General features: G+C 45.0%; 1 protein-coding gene across 2 annotated transcripts; it reads left to right on the forward strand.

The window, feature by feature from the left end:
• Positions 1–1,661: 1,661 nt before the first annotated feature.
• Positions 1,662–18,133, forward strand: tmem259 (transmembrane protein 259). 2 transcript variants are annotated; one of them, XM_041935868.1, is made up of 12 exons: positions 1,662–2,058; positions 3,593–4,009; positions 5,558–5,866; positions 6,677–6,794; positions 9,088–9,198; positions 9,317–9,439; positions 9,635–9,735; positions 10,000–10,057; positions 11,890–11,973; positions 12,612–12,744; positions 13,209–13,308; positions 14,878–18,133. In XM_041935868.1, the coding sequence occupies exons 2-12, from the start codon at positions 3,791–3,793 to the stop codon at positions 15,649–15,651; spliced, it is 2,130 nt and encodes a 709-aa protein (XP_041791802.1). In that variant the 5' UTR covers positions 1,662–2,058; positions 3,593–3,790; the 3' UTR covers positions 15,652–18,133. The 2 variants fall into 2 exon arrangements, with proteins under 2 accessions (XP_041791802.1, XP_041791801.1); XM_041935867.1 differs by having other exon boundaries at positions 6,677–6,848; positions 14,878–18,132.
• The last annotated feature ends 144 nt before the right edge of the window (positions 18,134–18,277 follow it).

Below are 18,277 nucleotides of genomic sequence, written 5' to 3' on the forward strand. Positions count from 1 at the left end.
AAATCTGCCTGTTTGTTAAATATTAATAAAACTGTAAAAACTCTGATAAACAATGAATCTATGTGCTAAAGCTTTCAATTTCTTTTCTAAGACGTGTCTGAATATTATCTACAGCATTTGTATCGATTTTGTTAGATTTTAATTTGTATTTATCTGACGCGGCGCCGCTGGACACCCTCGTTTGCATTGGGGTGTTATTTCCTGAGCAGGGTCTTCCAGGTCTATCACTCGGAGTGTAGTACTGTGAATACATTTCTAATAACATATTTTTACACATCTGTCAACAGTTCTTGACAGGAGGACGTAGTTTGTAGACTTATATTCTATGAAGTGCTGTATAATCGAGTTTGACTCCGTTTTAAATGTTACACGGAGTTGCAATAGGATTGGAGATAGAAATGGCCCGACAGATAAACACGGACAACAAAGCTGAACAAAGATTAGGAATGAGGTGAAAGTAAGGAATAAGATCAAAAAAGAGTGGTAAAAATTGTGCTGACCAGAGGAAGGAAAGTGTTGTTGTGTTTGCTTGTTTTGTAGTGCAGAGCTCTGCAGCGCCTCCCAGTGGGGAGAAGTCGGAACAGGTTGGGTCCGGGGTGTGATGGCTCTGAAAAGATGGCCAGTATCTGTTCTCATTTATCCAGGTCATGGTACTTCTAAGGGCTTCTGAAAGGAAACTGGACTTGCTTGTGGTTCTAGAAGACGTTTTGCGTCTCATCCAAGAGGCTAAAATCAACCGCTTCACAAGCGCATGACAGAACACCTGAGAGCCAACACCTGAGGTCGAGACTCAGCAGTCCACCTACATCTGAAGGAGAAGGGACACTCATTTGAGGACAATATTGTACATATTTTGGCCAGGAAAGACGGATGGTTTGAGAGAGGAGTGGTTTACAAAACCACTTATCGGCCACTTATAATGCTGTCCTCAGACCGCTTTACAGCCATACACACCAGGACTCATGTGACCGTGATGACTCATGATGGGTGGGTGGGTAAACCACCTGGACTCACCCATTGATGCCCATTGACCCATTAACACCATGGCTCATGTTACCCAAACAACTCACATGATAGCTAGGCGGGTCAGCGATCCTGCAAGAGGATAAATACCTGAAACTTCCCACCAGTCAGTTAGAACTGAAGAAGCCTCTTGGATGAGAGACGAAACGTCTTTTAGAACCAGAAGCATGTTGAAATTACATGTTTGTCCTTATGTGGAATTTGCCATATGATGTTTACTAGGATGTTACTTCTAAGTGCTTCCAAAGGATGTTAGGATCCATAGAATATTACAGTTCCCCATCACCTAACATCAAGGGCGGAGGGTGGTAGGAAGTATTATCAACAGAACCACCACACGTCCGTGCTGCCCACAGCTGTCTGAGTACGTCTGTGTTTGAGTATATTGACATCTGAAGTGAATCAGTGGAACTACGGTGACAGCTGAGGTATGTGGTTATCCTCAGGACTGATGGGGAAAATGTGACAACACTGTAGGAGCTAACTACCTCCAGAAGATGGCGGAAATGTGACAAAGAGGATGCCAACTGCAGTTAAAACCAAAGAAGAAGAAGAAAAAGCCAGCGACACCTGGCAGACAGTATCGAGGGAAAATTACGTCAGCCTCAGAAGCTATATTTCCGCTCTGAACCTACTTCGTCTGTAACAGCAGCCGTCAGTCTCCTGTAAGGTCCCGTTAGCTTCTGTTAGCTTATATTAGCTGAAGTGAAGCGAAGCTCAGAGTTCATCTTGAACCTCCTGAAGCATAAAACGGAGCGTTTTCCTTATCTCCTCCGAGTTTGCTGGATCAAGCTGGAATGACTCCAGACACAGTATGAGATCGACTCGCTGCTAGCTAGCACTGCTGCTGTCCCACTGTTTAACTAGCTTTAACTGCTAGCTCATTTGACGTTATTTCCCTATGTCCGACTAGCGCGCTAAAGGAACCTGCTAACACTATTAACCAGTTAGCTGTTGCGTTTATGTTCTGCTTGTTGTGATGAAAACACCCAGGGGAAGCCGCTAGCATGGACACAGCTGCGGAGTAAATAACTGGTAAGATGGCTAAACGATGATCCAAAGCTAACATTAGCTGTAGCTAGACGAGCGCAGAGTTATGAAGTGTTTCATGGAGGATGTTTATCTGCTGGACCAGAGGAGACAACAGGCCTCAAAACAAGCAGGACAGCCAGTTTATACTCTCCTACTGATACAAATACATATACTGGTACAAATACATACATTGATATAAATACATTGGTAAATAAATTAGCAAAAGAGAAATGAATAAAGAATAGATAAGGACTACAATGATTAGAAATAAAAGTACTAAGACATAGTAATGTAAATATATGAGATGCATCATTCAGTACTGGATACAGAGAACGGTAGAAACACTGGCCCTGGGTGTAAAGTTTGAAGTCCACCAGTCTCCAGTAGGACTGTCAACAAATATATGAATTCAGTCTATGTTTGAGTTGTAGAATGATGGACAGGAGTCACAAATCCAGAGTTTGTGTTGTCCAGTAGTTCCACGTGTTTTTTTGTTAACTGGTAAAATCTGTTGAAGTCTGACACCTTCGAATGTCTCCGGTCTGAATGTTCAGTAAAAATAATCCAGAGTTCTTGTGAAAATATTCGTCTGTACACTCAGTGAGGTCTCTCTCTCCTGATTCAATCAGGTTTATTTAACCAAACAGAATTAGTGATGAAACAGTGACAGATGAACCAAGAAGGTTTTGGGGAGTTTTGTTTCTATTGTGTGTATAAAGTGTGTTTTATATAATGATAAAATAAGATGAAACTTTATTAGTTTCCTGCTGAGGAAGTTCGGTTTTGCAAGCAGCGGCAGTGGTAGAAGCAAAAACAACAGAATAGGAAAGTACAAAAAAGTTGACTATATATGTGCATTTGATAGAAATAACTCTAAAAAATATATTGCCACAAAAGAACTATAAAAAATATTGCCATAAAAATGAACTGCCAAAAATTTGACCAGAATTTCCCAGTTTTGAGGGAATTTGCTGTTTCTGTGAATGTCTGGGGGCTTTGGGGAGAGAGATAGAACAGCTGGTTCTGGTTCAGCTAAAAGGATCTTCCTCTCTGACAATAAGCTCCATCTGTGTAGGATCCTCTTCATCATGTTGTCACACACTAACTACACAATCTGAGCTGTCAGCGGTCGAAACAAACGTCCTCCACAGCGTGGAGGGATTACACTACTTTCATGACTGCAGCACGCTCGATCAATACTGGAAAAACTTCAAACTGTCTCCATTAGTGACTTGGAGACAAACACATATACTATAATATGTGAATTTCTCCTGAAACCCACTGAAACCAGCTGCGATTACCAGATAACAGAAACCCAGCTGGCAGCCAGCAATGATGAAGCTGACGGCGGTCAGAGCTCATATCTGCTTCTCTATGTTTTATCAGTCTCCATCATACGACACACCAGCTGAGTGATGCCTCAGACTGGACTCTGTGTGTGTGTGTGTGTGTGTGTGTGTGTGTGTGTGTGTGTGTGTGTGTGGTGACTCGTCATCCTTAATAAACATCTCTCATTGGTCCATTTTCTGTCCCACAGTCTCAGCGGTGTGAAGGAGTCCGGTCCATCAGTGGTCAGCCTGGTGTGAATCAGTTTTAGACTCTGTAGAGACCTTCTTCATCTGATCTGAGGTCAGAGTTTTACCTTCAGTTTGAGGAGCCCCAGCAGCAGTCATGCTGACCTAGAATCAGCCGTTGGTTTGTGCAGTGTGAACTGAGTAATCCAGAGACCGAGACCATGTCTGAGAACCAGGCCAACAACAATGTCCCTCTGAACAACAACAACAACAACAACATGGGACCCAACAGGATCCGGAACCCCAACATGAACCAGAACCCTCTCATCAATGTCAGAGACCGCCTCTTCCACGCCCTCTTCTTCAAGATGGCGGTCACATACGCCCGACTGTTCCCCCCGTCGTTCAGGAGAGTCTTCGAGTTCTTCGTCCTGCTCAAGGTGAGTAAACGTCTTCAGGTCAGCAGTTTCTGTCAGGACTCATTTAACCGTCTCCGCTCTGCAGAGTTCACAGAAGTTAAATTAAAGAGCTTTCATGTTTGATGAAGCTGCAAGGATGATGAAGATGTTCATATCCCGTGTCTGAAAGAGGTCAGAGTGGCGAGTCTGTCCAGGAGAATATGTTGAACTCAAACACCTGAGCGTGCTCAGTACATGTTCCTCATGTTCTGTGTGGAAAACAACAACAGAACAGCGTTCCACTAAATTAAGGCGGTGTGTCTAATCGCTATGAATGAGGATTAAAACGACAGGATTCTGAATGTAGTCTGGTGTAGAAATCCAGAGTCCGTGTTGCTCCATCAGATTAACAGCAGTCACACCTCCAGGATTTTTCAGCACTCGGTGTTTAAAGCCTGACTTGGCTTCTGTCCAGAGGCTGTGCTGTGAAGGTGGACTCGGGGTCAGCGAGGTAACTTCAGGTTAGCGGTCAGGGTAGCGACATCGGTTCACTTTTTACTCGGGTAGACTGCCGTGGTAATTTATGCAAATCTAACCTGGTGTTTTTGTTGAAGCAGGTAAGGTTCAAGATAACAGATCAGAGTGTGTAGAAGCACTAAAAACCAGTCAGTTCTCTGGAAAGTGGCCTCACCGTTCATCGTGGAGGATCGTTAAAGGGTCTCTGTGGAGTGTTCAGATATCATCCTACAGCAGAAACTGACTCTAACTAACTCTAGTGCTTGTACTTGTACTCACAAGATATGAGTAAGTAAGCCGTAAGTCTACTTACTGCTTTGAATCATGTTTTCTTGCTGTGGATATGAGATCGAGAGTTTTGTTGGACAGGCCACAAAATTGTAGCACGAATATAAAATGTCTGTTAGCATCTCGACAAACCATGAAAGAAGTTCATCACTTCAACAGGAAAGAACATTAATGAAGCATTAAAGCATGCAGGGCACCATCGAAACCTTAACGAGACGTTTCCACACCTTCACTACTGCAGGACAGAACACGTCTCGATTATACAAAACATCCTTGTTACACTTGAAATGAGCAGCACAGCTGCTGCTAACCACTCAGTGCTGCTAGTGACCGCCACGGCCGGTGACGTCATGTCATCGGGTCGCCTGTACGCATCGACGGAGGTTTCCAACTCCCAACCTTTGGATCTGAAAGAAGGTGGCTTCATTCCAGCTGTGTAGCACCTGCAGTGAAATTTAAATGATTTTTTGGCAGATTTAGCAGCATTGATGAAAATATGATCATCACTAACAGGTAGACAGGTGAACAGGTGAACAGGTAGACAGGTGAACAGGTAGACAGGTGAACAGGTAGACAGGTGAACAGCTGAACAGGTAGACAGGTGAACAGGTAGACAGGTGAACAGGTAGACAGGTGAACAGGTAGACAGGTAGACAGGTAAACAGCTGAACAGCCATAAACACGATGAATGACTGACATCACATTTCACAAACGTTGAGGTGTCAGTCGAATGTCTACGAAGCCTCGACAGTATTAACTCCTCTCTGCTTGTCTGCTCCTGCCCAGGCGCTCTTCGTCCTCTTCATCCTCGCCTACATCCACATCGCCTTCTCTCGCTCGCCCATCAACTGTCTGGAGGTGGTGAGGGAGCGCTGGCCTCGTGACGGCATCCTGCGGGTCGAGATCCAGAGGAACTCCAGCCGAGCCTCCGTCTTCCTGCAGTACTACGACTCCGCGGGCATTCAGGAGGAGCTGGAGGCCGAGGAGGGGGGAGGAGGAGCAGGAGTAGTGGGTCTTAGCCTGGCTGCGCTGCAGGAGGAAGAGGAAGATGAGGAGGAGATGACCCTGGAGATGTTTGATAACAGCTCGGTGCAGGTGAGCAGAGAGGTCGCCAGGTGTGAGCAGGAGTCAGCGAGGGGGTGTGTGTGTGCCTCCTCTCCCACTGACAGTAGACCGGTCTACCTCGCTGTGTTTGTGTTCTGGTGTGTCACGTTGGCTCAGGAACTTAAAGTTGCTTCCAAGTTAGAACCGAGTGCAAAACAACAAGAATCAGGTACCAATAAAAAGATGTTTAAAACGGCGTGTCATCGCACACAAAGGCTACACACCCGCCAGGACCGTCTGCATCACGCATCCTCACAGCAGCACACTGTGATTGGCTGTGGGGCAGGTGGCGAGCGAGCAGCGGCGGCTGGCGATGAGGAGAGCGAGAGAGAAAAAGAAGATGAGAAAAGAGATTTCATGGTGTAAATTGATTTTGTAAGTTGTAAAGCTGTAGAAAGTGGAGGATGACGCTCTCTCACCTCGCTGACCTGCCCGCGTTGCATCTCCAACAACACAAAGAGTCAAAGGGGTACAGGTGTCAGCAGGTGTGAGCAGGTGTCAGCAGGTGTGAGCAGGTGTGAGCAGGTGTCAGCTGGTGTCAGCAGGTGTCAGCAGGTGTCAGCAGGTGTGAACAGGGGTCACCTGGTGTCAGCTGGTGTCAGCTGGTGTCAGCAGGTGTGAGCAGGTGTGAACAGGGGTCACCAGGTGTCAGCACTTCTTGTGATGTGGACATGACAACAGGAACAGGAATGTTTTAAACATTTTCCTTTTTGGACCCGGTCAGAAAATTCTTCTCTGCAGGGAGACCATGCAAACCCCCCACAGAACAACCTGTCTCCTGTGTCTCTGTGTCTGCTGCAGTTTGAGCTGGACATCGAGCCTCGTCTGAAGCCGTCTCTGATTGGAGGAGGTGTCGGAGGAGGAGGAGGAGGAGGAGTAAACGACAGCCAGGATGTCTCCTTCAGCCAGACCACTAAAGGTATGCAGCCGCTGAAGGACTCAGTGTCTGAGCTGGAGATGATGACCAGAGCAGGTAAACCCTCTTCCTCCTCCTCCTCCCTCTCTTCCTCCTCCTCTTCCTCCTCCTCCTCCTCCTCCTCCTTCCTCCTCCGGGACAGAAACACCTGCTGACTTGTTTGATTGTGTAAACTTGTGTTTTTTTGATAGTCTTTAAGCAGTTTGTCTATCAATCACTAAAAAAATTAAAACTATTTTCATCATTTTCATTTCTCAAAGTAAAAATGGCAAAAAAGTCTTTATTGCATCAGATTCTCAGTTTTTCTGTTTTCTATCACAGTAAAATGAACTCTGGGTTTTCGACTGGCATTTGAAGACGTCTGCTTGGATGTAGAGAAATTACAACAGTTTTTCACCGCTTGTGATATTTTAACACGTTTCATCAATTGTTTTCAGAAATTAATTAGCAACGAGCTGTTTAATCTTCCTCAGTTACATTACATTAGTTTTCTGCCATTTTTTTAAAGAGTTGAGACTCTTATTCCCCCCAGCAGGTGGCAGCAGAGTCTCACTCACCTTCACTTCCCTTTAAATCCTTGTTTTAAACCCATAAAGTCATCAGGTGCTGTCCCGTTTGGTCCAATTTACAGTGAAAACCAGTACTGATAATAATAGTAAATTCAGTTCAGTGCCTGTCATGTAACCCAAGTGTACTTTACATAATTAACAATAAAACATGACCAGCAGGTTTTAATGAACCCAAAGCAACAAATCATTTAAAATGAGCTGCTTTTTTCATTTTCAATTACTGTAAATAAAACCGAATTATTAGAAATCAGTTTCACCGCTTTGTGTCAGCATCTGACAAATAATTAATCTAAGTTTTCAAGCAGTATCTAGAAAACCTGACAGTTGTGCTGCAGCTCACATTGAGTGATGACAGGTACGTTAGTGTGATATGTGGTCGTTATTCTAATCATGAGCAAATGCTGCAGTTTTATTTCTGGTCGTAATGACAGGCTGGTGGGAAGTCAATCATCAATCAGTCCTGTCAACCATCCACACTGATCCTGTCAAAGTTGTTAGTTTCACTGTGTGTGTGTGTGTGTGTGTGTGTGTGTGTGTGTGTGTGTGTGTGTTTTGCTTTCAGTTTTCTGGCTTGTTTTTCTTGCTTCTTGATACCTGATTTTAATAACTGCAGACACTCATCATGACATCGACTGAAGCGCTTCATTCATCTCACAAATGTCAGACGGAGTTGATGAACTTTTATTTTTACCAGTACAACCTTTTACACAGACTCACTCAAACTAAACGCACATAAATTCAACCTGAAGCGTAGTTTTATGCCTGTTTTCTTCACGTTTACATGTGTAAGGGCAGTGGTTCTGTGCTGGACTCTCATATGACCCACACTCAAAAGGGTACCTGAACACATCGTATGTTACACAAACAGAAGACGTTAACATGCTAATGTTGGTTTTACTTTCCAACATTATTAAGTGAGCAGAATGTGTCAGTCCTGTCTGTTGCTGTCTGTTGCTGTCTGTCTGTTGCTGTCTGTCTGTTGATGTCTGTCTGTTGCTGTCTGTGGCTGTCTGTCTGTTGATGTCTGTTGATGTCTGTCTGTTGCTGTCTGTTGATGTCTGTCTGTTGCTGTCTGTTGATGTCTGTCTGTTGATGTCTGTTGCTGTCTGTTGATGTCTGTGGCTGTCTGTCTGTTGCTGTCTGTTGATGTCTGTCTGTTGATGTCTGTTGAAGTCTGTCGATGGGTGTCTGTAGATTAAAGTCTGTTGCTGTCTGTCTGTTGATGTCTGTCTGTTGATGTCTGTCTGTTGATGTCTGTTGCTGTCTGTCTGTTGACGTGTGTCTGTAGATTAAAGTCTGTTGTTGTCTGTCTGTTGATGTCTGTCTGTTGATGCCTGTTGCTGTCTGTCTGTTGCTGTCTGTCTGTTGATGTCTGTCTGTTGCTGTCTGTTGATGTCTGTCTGTTGATGTCTGTCGATGGGTGTCTGTAGATTAAAGTCTGTTGCTGTCTGTCTGTTGATGTCTGTCTGTTGCTGTCTGTTGATGTCTGTCTGTTGATGTCTGTCGATGGGTGTCTGTAGATTAAAGTCTGTTGCTGTCTGTCTGTTGATGTCTGTCTGTTGATGTCTGTTGCTGTCTGTCTGTTGATGTCTGTCTGTAGATTAAAGTCTGTTGCTGTCTGTTGACACCTGCTCATTGCTGTCTGTCTGTTGCTGTCTGTCTGTTGATGTCTGTTGATGTCTGTTGACGTGTGTCTCTAGATTAAAGTCTGTTGTTGTCGTTGTCAGTGTGGCCTCAGGAGGAGTACATCGTGGAGTATTCTCTGGAGTACGGCTTCCTGCGTCTGTCTCAGAGCACCAGACAGAGACTCAACATCCCGGTCATGGTGGTCACTCTGGGTGAGACACTGATACACCTGTTTGTCTCACAGCCATGTGACTTTAGCACCTGTCTGTTGCACCGACATGTGACATCAGCACCTACCTTCGTCTCACTGACGTCATTGTGTGTGTTCAGATCCCATGAAGGACGAGTGCTTTGGTGACGGCTTCAGCCGCTTCCTGCTGGATGAGTTTCTGGGCTATGACGACATCCTGATGTCCAGCGTTAAGGCGCTTGCTGAAAATGAGGAGAACAAAGGTAGAGAACCCGAGTTCCCCAACTCCAGTTCCTGTTGGTTTCTGGGGAAACTGACATTGAATCAGTTTGTCAGCAAGCTGACAGTAACCGGTTGTCTGAAGTGCAGGTAGACTCCTGGTGAGGTAAAGGTGTGTATTTATATTTGACATGTGAGTCATCAGCAGGTTGGTGATGTTATGGTTCCGTTCTCTGCAGGATTTCTGAGGAATGTGGTGTCTGGAGAACATTACCGCTTTGTCAGCATGTGGATGGCCAGAACCTCCTACCTGGCTGCTTTCGTTATCATGGTCATATTTGTAAGTATTTACCGGCTAATCAACCATTTCGAATTCAGCTTTTAAATGAGTGAAAGTCAAAGTTTAGACTTTCATGAAAAGATCTGACGATTACGAGTTAGCGTGACAGTGAGAGCTGGTGTTTCAGAAGGAAAGAGCAGTGACTCAAGAACCGGTTTAAATGAAAGAAAACTAAAATTAAATTCAGATCAAATGAATTTGAATAGTTTTAAATGTTGTTTGAGGTGATGTGTTCAGTGTTAATGTTTGTTCTGTGTTTTTCAGACTCTGTCAGTGTCCATGCTGCTCAGATACTCTCACCACCAGATCTTCGTCTTTATCGGTCAGTTTCCACACTCGTTTAATGTAGGGCTGCAACCAATTAATCTGTTGATTATTAGCTTAACTAATTCATTATTACTTTGATAAAAAGCGAAAGGCTGCATTTTATTATGTCCTTTTGTTGACTGAAACCTCTCACTAAACACCTGCAGAGTTTTCACTCAGCAGCAGATTCAGGTGTCAGAGTAGAAACACGCTCAGTGTTTCCTCTTCAGCTTTAATTTCACTTCACATGAGTTTACATGTGACAGCAGAGAGCTGAGACGCTGCTGGAGCTCCAGGTTCAGCTCTGAGAGGTTCATGTCCACCATGAAGGTCAAACCACAGAAACTTCAGGGTTTTCTTCATCTCTGTGAATTATTCCAGACAAACTGACTCTGGAACAGTTTGTCTACTGCTTGCAGGCTCCTTTACTAACTCTCCTTCTGAATGAGGTTTTAGCTTCTTAGCTGTTAGCTCGCTCAGCACTAACCTGCCTACAGAACACTGTCTCTGTCAGACTGTGGGCTGTGGAAGCTGCTTGTTGAGCATCACACTCCGCTGAAGAGCGTTAACTTCATCCAGGAGCGTTTGTCCTGCAGCTCCTTCTGTTCAGTGTGTGTGTAGCTGTGATGACTCTTGAGGTTAGCCTTCTTCATCACTGTGAGCTCGACCACACAAACTAACTGAGACACATTGTTTTGTCTTTTATGTCAATAAACAATAATCATCCGTTTCTCTTGAACAGTGTGACCCTCCTCATATATTTTGTTGTTGATGCATTGACATGACAGCAGTGCTGCATGTGTTGTGTTCAGGGCCCGCTCAGAAGAACGTCTGAGTCTACTAATTTTATGTTATTTTTCTTATTGCTAACAAAAAATTAATTGCTTTTTTGTGTTTATGAATTGCCTTGTGGGCTAGATCAAATGGTCTTGTGGGCTATATATAACCCAGAGTCTGGAGTTTCTCCACTGCCATACACCAAACAGATCTTCAATCGACAAATTCATTTTTCCATCAAAACTGACACAAAGACCAAACTTACCATCAGCCCAGTTCAATGAATGGATACTCGTCCTGTCTAAAACCCGATGTACGTGGTCAGACGAAGTGGATCAGTGTAGTCTGGGTAAAGGTTTTGTAAAGTTACTAACTCACTGTGAGTTCCCTTCACCAACCGACATGCTTCCTGTTCAGGGGCTCACACAGTGCTGGTTCAGGGGCTCACACAGTGCCGGTTGTGCTGCCATGTGAGATCAGCTTTGCACTTTTTGCAGCTTGCACTCTTTTTGAAAGCTTTAATGTAGAGTGCTCCTAAACTTTGACAGCTTGGGTTTTACACTCGGACTTCGCCTCTGCCACGTTTACTCCAGAGACCAAGGAGACGCCGTCATTTCCTGTATTTCATCACGTGAGCTATATGAGGTGTGGCGTTGGCTGGTTTACTTCCTCCACCTCAGGGGATGTTGCCACAGCGCATGGCGGGCTTCATAATGGAGACTCTACTTTTTTAAGCAATTGAATCCATTAGTTGTTGCAGCCCTACTTTAATGTAGTCCTCACCAGTCCAGTCCAGTTTAATGTAACCCAGTCCAGCTGGAGGTGCTTGTTAGTTTACTATTAAATAATTGTTAGAAGTGTCAGAAATATGTGATCCGACGTTTAAACAGAGTACTTGTGTGTATTTAAAGTATTAACCATCAGCTGAAGGTGGTTCGTCCCTCTGTTCACTCGGTCGGTTTCTGTCAATGATCTTGAACATAGAAGTTTATATTTAGACTGTTAGAACCTGGTCTCTCTGACCATGGGGATCAGCTGTGTGTTAATCTGGTCTTGGTCTGCCCCCCTCAGTGGATCTTCTTCAAATGTTGGAGATGAACATGACCATTGCCTTCCCAGCAGCCCCCCTGCTCACGGTCATCCTGGCCCTCGTCGGTAAGTTCGCATCCTGGAAACTGCTTCAAACTGCTCTCACAGTCTGGATCTGATTCTGAGCCAGGTCACACTAAGGCTTCGTTTTAAATCTAGAGAATCCCGTTGAACCAGATAAATCAGGCTCAGGATTCAGTGGTATGTGTGGCAGGTGACGCCTTGTAAACCTGACATCCCCAAGACCAGACCAGGCTGTCCAAGCTCAAGACAGTCATGTCTCAAGTCAGACAGGTGCCAAGGTCCTAGGTCGAGAAAGTTCGTACAGAGAAGTGACAAGTCAACGAGTCATATAAAAAACGGCTCTTTAACTTTTGTACTTTCACTATAAAAACTCCCTAAATCAAGGCCGTCAAGTCCTAGACCACTTTTCACGGCTCAATCTGGTCAAGACAACTGAACTACGGGGTTCCACATAAGTTGAGCCAGTCCAAGTCCCAAGTCCAGACAGACAAATCCCGAGTCGAGGCAGTCGAGTTCTGAGATGAGGTGGTCGAGTGAAAAGACTTCTTCACTTTGAAAGTAGGCAGATGTCGTCTGTCCTGGGATCAGTTAGATCTGACGCAGGCGGCGGGTTGAATGTTTTGAGCAAAGCAGCCGAAAGAGTTTGAGGTGCCCCGCTGACGTCACTTCCTGTTTATCAGGCATGGAGGCCATAATGTCGGAATTCTTCAACGACACGACGACGGCCTTCTACATCATCCTCATCGTCTGGTTGGCCGATCAGTACGACGCCATCTGCTGCCACACCAACACCAGCAAACGTCACTGGCTGAGGTGGGTCGGTGACCGACACCAGCTCACCCCATTGGCTCTTTTTAAACTAAGCCTGAAGCTCAGTTTAAGGTCTAACTAAAGTTCAGCGGTTTGGTTTCTGTTGATTCCAGAAGATTTAATTTATTCAATATTCAGATATTTAACAAGTTCAACACATTTGGACACATTTCTTGTAAAACAATACAGACATCCTGTAATATGTTCCTTTTTGAAGGGCCTGACTTTTCTGGGGTGTTTTATGTTTTGTTTTGTTTCGTTCTAAAAACTCTTCACATTAAACAAATTGCATGACGTCATTTTTGCCTGAATGGATATCTGGATATTATTTTAGTCCTTAAAAAACCACATTAAATGCAGTAACTATTAATTTAGGATCCCATTAAAATATCTGAGATTGCTAAGAATTCAAAGGATTATGATTTGAATGTCGTGTGTTTGAACGTGGATCTGTTTGTGTTCTTCAGGTTCTTCTATCTGTACCACTTTGCCTTCTATGCATATCACTACCGCTTCAACGGTCAGTACAGCAGTCTGGCCCTGGTCACCTCCTGGCTCTTCATTCAGGTGAGAGCCACCATCATCATCTTCATCTTCCTGCTGACCCTGAGCCTCGTGACTGACTGGTCGAATAGTCAGAAGAATCACATCCTGTGTCTTTTTTTATTTATATATAGCACCAATCACAGCTGAAGTTGTCTCCGTATAGAGCAGGTACAGACTCAGAGAGCCAACTGTCCCTCATGAGCAACACCTGCTGACAGCAGCGAGGACAAACCTCCTTTAACAGGCAGAAACCTCAAACAGGACCAGGATGAAGGAGGGGGGCAATCTGCCCGGCCGGTTTCCCAAACCCTTTTTGTGATCTTGATGGACAGTGAGGTCGAGGAGGATTCACGAGCACTGACTCGAGGTTCTGTGGGGCGCCATAATCTCCTCCTCTCATAAAGGATGGTCCGGTGTATTCTTTGCTGTAGATCAGACAATGATACCTTTCAGCATTTAGAGGCTTCAGACAGCTTTCATCATAGCTGCCGCTCAGATACTTCAGGGTCTTTTCACTCAGTCAGGAACCGTCCAGGGAAAAACAGCTATTGGACCTCAACCTCTGTCCAAGTGAGACGAGTCCTGACAGTAAGACGCCACGCTCTCATTTCAAAGTAACAGCGCTGAGATTCAATAAGGAACCAATCAAAGCTCTGACTGAGTCCAAAGAATCTGAATCTGAAGCAGTCCACAACATATTAATCTGGATCAGTGTTTGAAGATCAGCCTCATTCATGTAAAATTTACATATGCACAAAAACCAGTGAGATTTATTAAAGTACCCTTCATCCATCACTAACAAGCTCGTGTTGAAAAGCTCACTGAGAGCTTGTCGGTGGTCTGTTCAGGATGAAATCTAGCAGCTCTACTCGAACAACACGTGATGAAATGTGTGGTCTGTGTGACCGACGATCAGATCGTGTCATCGAGGTCTAAGTGAGGATATGAATTCAATATTTAGGTTGGAAATCAGGAAGGAGTGAGTCACATGTCATTCACTTCCTGTCATCATTATTGTTTCTCAGCAGCTTCACAACCGACCAGGACTGACGATCAATAATAGATCAATCATAGATCAGTTACAGATCAATAATAGATCAATAATAGATCAGACATGAATGTTTCAGATTTGTGTTTATGATAGAATCATTTCGACGTATGAAAACATCGTTAGCGCGACTGTTACCGACAAACTAAAATCTAATTCATGTTTCATCTGAGCTGAAGTGAAATATTTGAGAACGATCAAAATAAAACCTGTTTCCTTGTCTGAGCCTCTGAAGTCTTCGTCACAGTCTGATTTTCTCCGTCAGCCTGGTCTGTACCAACGTGTCGATAATAAAAAATAGTTTCCACATTAATGTAGTTTTAGCGTTCAGGCGGTTTAACATCCGGAGCTTCAGTCAGCAGCTGAGTGACTCTTATTCTGGTTTACTGAATCCAGAAAACTCCGAGTCTGAACCTGCTTCATGGTTTCATTAAACAGTCAAACTGAGTCCAGGTTTGCTCTCTGGTCACATGACTTATGGTTTAATTAGGGTCACATCCTGTCACTGACGTGCCGCTCTTCTTCTTCTTCTCCTTCTTCAGCACTCCATGATCTACTTCTTCCACCACTATGAACTTCCTGCCATCCTGCAGCAGATCAGGATCCAGGAGATGCTGCTGCAGAATCAGCAGGCGGGTCAGGCCAACCAGACGGCCCTGCAGGACAACCTCAACAACAACCACAGTGCTGCTGCCGCTGCAGGTCCAGGACCGGGACCAGCAAACGCTACCCAACAGGGACCTGACCCCGACCAGCCGGGGAGTCCTCAGACCGACCCCCAGCTCCCCTCCTCCTCTGCAGCAGCAGCGGCAGCAGCAGGAGGTGGAGGGGAGGTGAGGTCGGAGCTGAACTGGGTAGCTCAGACAGCTGCCATCATCACTGAAGCTCTGTCCTCCAACCAGCACCCCTCCTCCACCAACTCCTCCTCCACCAACCCCTCCTCCACCAACCCCTCCTCCACCAACTCCTCCAATGGGCTCAGTGAAAGAGGCGCATCAGCAGGTCAGGGATCAGCAGGAGCAGCAGAGGTCAGTGTGGTGGCCGAGTTCTGGATGGGAGGAGGAGGAGGAGGAGCAGCAGCAGCAGGAGGAGGTGAAGAAGATCCAAACATCGTTTCAGTGGAATTTAAAACCACAGCAGGAGGAACCAATCCTCCACCCAGCCCTCCAATCAGAGGGCTCCAGCCGGCGGAGGTGGGGTCCGTAGAGGCAGCCCCCCCACAGACAGACTGCCCCCCCTCACAGAGTCCAGGTACAGACTGGGACTGCAGAGCAATGCAGCAGCAGCAGCAGAGCTCCTCACAGACCCCGTCCTGAGAGTCCAGGTGTGGTCCGGCTGACATCATCTCACCTGTCTGACACGCTGCCTCAGTCTGTCACCTGTCAGGGCCATCCATCACTGCTTCGTGATTGGCTGATCAGGGAGGAGTTTTCCTTATGATTCTCATTCTACATTTTTATTGTTTATTTGAAACCGATGATTCATTGGTTAGTTCAAAGTTTCCCAACCTGAGGGTCGGGACCCCGCACGAGGTCCCAAGATGAATCTGAGGGGTCAAACGGTTCATTAGCTGAACAGGAAACTGTCGTTTAGCTTGTGAATTACACAATCATTTCCCTACGTGAGTCTTCAATTTAAACAATGATTCTGTCTGGTTCAGCTGGTCAGGGATCAGATTTGAAACTAATCTGAATCCAGTTCAGTTCAGAAGCTGGAACCAGCTGATCTTCAGGACAGTTACTGATTGGACCTTAGAACAGATCAGCTGTTCTCAGGTCTGTCTGAGGTGATCCTGATAGTTTCACTGTGAGTTCATCTCATTTTTGTCCGTTTAGTCTGAAATGAATCTGTGAAAGGTTTCTGTGTTTCTCAGGGCCCAAACGATGCCTTCAGTTGTTTTGTTTTGTCCAAAACTTAAAGATCAGAATTGTGCTGTCCTCAGACGAGCTGCTGCTCCGTCATGTTTGGGATTTATGGTAAATAAAATAATCAGCTAGTCGTTTCTCTGGATTAAACACCATTATTATAGAATATATCTAAATATAACAAAGCTTTTCAGACCGGACTCATGACTGTGGGACATAAACCCATAAATCAGAAGACTATCAGTGAACACTGAGAGTTTCGCTGCTTGGCGGCTCAGTCAGGTGATAATTTAATGTAAAAAAAACTCAGAATAGAGTCAAACAGCTCATTAAAATCTCTTCAGGTCACCTGAACCTGCTTCTCTGGTGGTTTGATGTCACGTTCAGACTCAAACCAGCAGTGGATGCTAACAGTGGATGCTAACAGTGGATGCTAGCTGCTAACAGTTCTGTGTGCATCGAGCCTGGTAGATCTTCTTCCTCTGAGCCACAGAGCTCCATTAAAACACATCAGTGAGCCTTGCACATGTTCTTCATCACCATGAACACACACACACACAATGTGGATTCATCCGCCGCTGAAAATAGTCCCAACAGAAGCTCTATTTCCTGTTTGTCTGATTAAAAACTACAGAGAGCAGCTGTTTGAGGAAATTAATGAAGCGTTTTAATCACGAAACTAAATATCTGTGAGATCTTTTTGAAGATTTACGCCTTCAGCAGGAACCAATGAGCTCAGAGCCACAGACAGGAAGTCCGACCGTACTGACAGACGGACCAACAACAAAAACACCAGACTGGTCCTTTAACTCAGTCGAACGTCACTTTAAACACTGAAAATCAGCAGAAGTTGGTGAGCATCACTGATTCCCCAGAGAAAGATTTAAACACTCAAACTCATTTTTATTGACCCTGATGATCAGTTATTGATCAGTTATTGATCAGTCAATCCGTTGATCGGCCTTGATTCTGACAGACTGAAGCACAACCTCGGTCTGTGTTGATTTCTGTTTCCACTTGCTTTTATTTTGAAGAAAATGACTCTTTGAAGACAGGAAGTTGTTGTAGAGCGTTTTGGTGGTCAGACTGATTTGGTGGATCAGGATTTCCTGTCAGAACGGATGCCTTATCAATAATCCTCAGACTGTCTGTGGACACTTCAGAGACGTCAGCAGTGGAGCAAGCTGATTGGTTGTGCAATATGTCGTCAGCTGTGTCACACCCCTGGCTCCGCCTCTTATCAGAAGGCGTGGCCTGTCACTGCGATGCGTTCAGGGAACCGAAGGCAGAAACTGCTCATCCTCTCGAGTTGAGATGCCTGGATGTGCGTTCGGCTCCACATCGGCTCGTAAGCTTCAGTGCTGACCTCAGGTCTGCTGACCTCAGGTCTGCTGACTCCAGGTCTGCTTCCTGCAGGCGGCCCGTCGTTTCAAATGGTGAATGCTGTACACTTTTGAAAAGTGATTTATTGAAGAATCTACATAAACAGATAAATATCCAACATGACCAAACGGAAAAGTAAACAGCAGAATCAAACTAAACTGAAGATGAAATGTTCCGAATCCCAACAGCCCAAATAAACTGCCCTCAATAATCCTCAAATAAAGTATGAAAGTAATGCAGCCCCCGCTGTTTCAGAAGTGATTCCTCGTGTTCGGTTAAATGACGTGTTTTTTTACGACGAAATTGTAGGAAAAATGTTTCCGTTTGAGTTTTTTTTTTTTTTTCCAGATCAAAGTCTGTTGGGAAGGAGGCGGAGCCTGAAGTGTGACATCAGCATTAGACTGTGGGGTTTGGGGGGTTGTTGGGGGATTTGGGTTAGTTTGTTTTTTTTCTTCTTCGTGCCTCTCTGCTGGATGACTGTACCCTCATTAGCTGATCTGAAGCCTGAATCTCATCAAACTGTATTTAACTGTCCAGTAAAACCAGTAAAACCAGTGCACAACAGCCTGTTTGCACATAAACTGTGAGTGTCTGCGTTATTTCTGTCTGCTCTGTTTGAACGGGAATGAAACAAAGTTCAGAGGTAAGAGTCCAGTCTGATGTCAGTTTGAGTTTTCTCTCATGGTAAATCAGT

This window comes from Chelmon rostratus, chromosome 4 (genome assembly GCF_017976325.1).
Source record: "Chelmon rostratus isolate fCheRos1 chromosome 4, fCheRos1.pri, whole genome shotgun sequence".
In the NCBI taxonomy this organism is placed as follows: domain Eukaryota; kingdom Metazoa; phylum Chordata; class Actinopteri; order Chaetodontiformes; family Chaetodontidae; genus Chelmon; species Chelmon rostratus.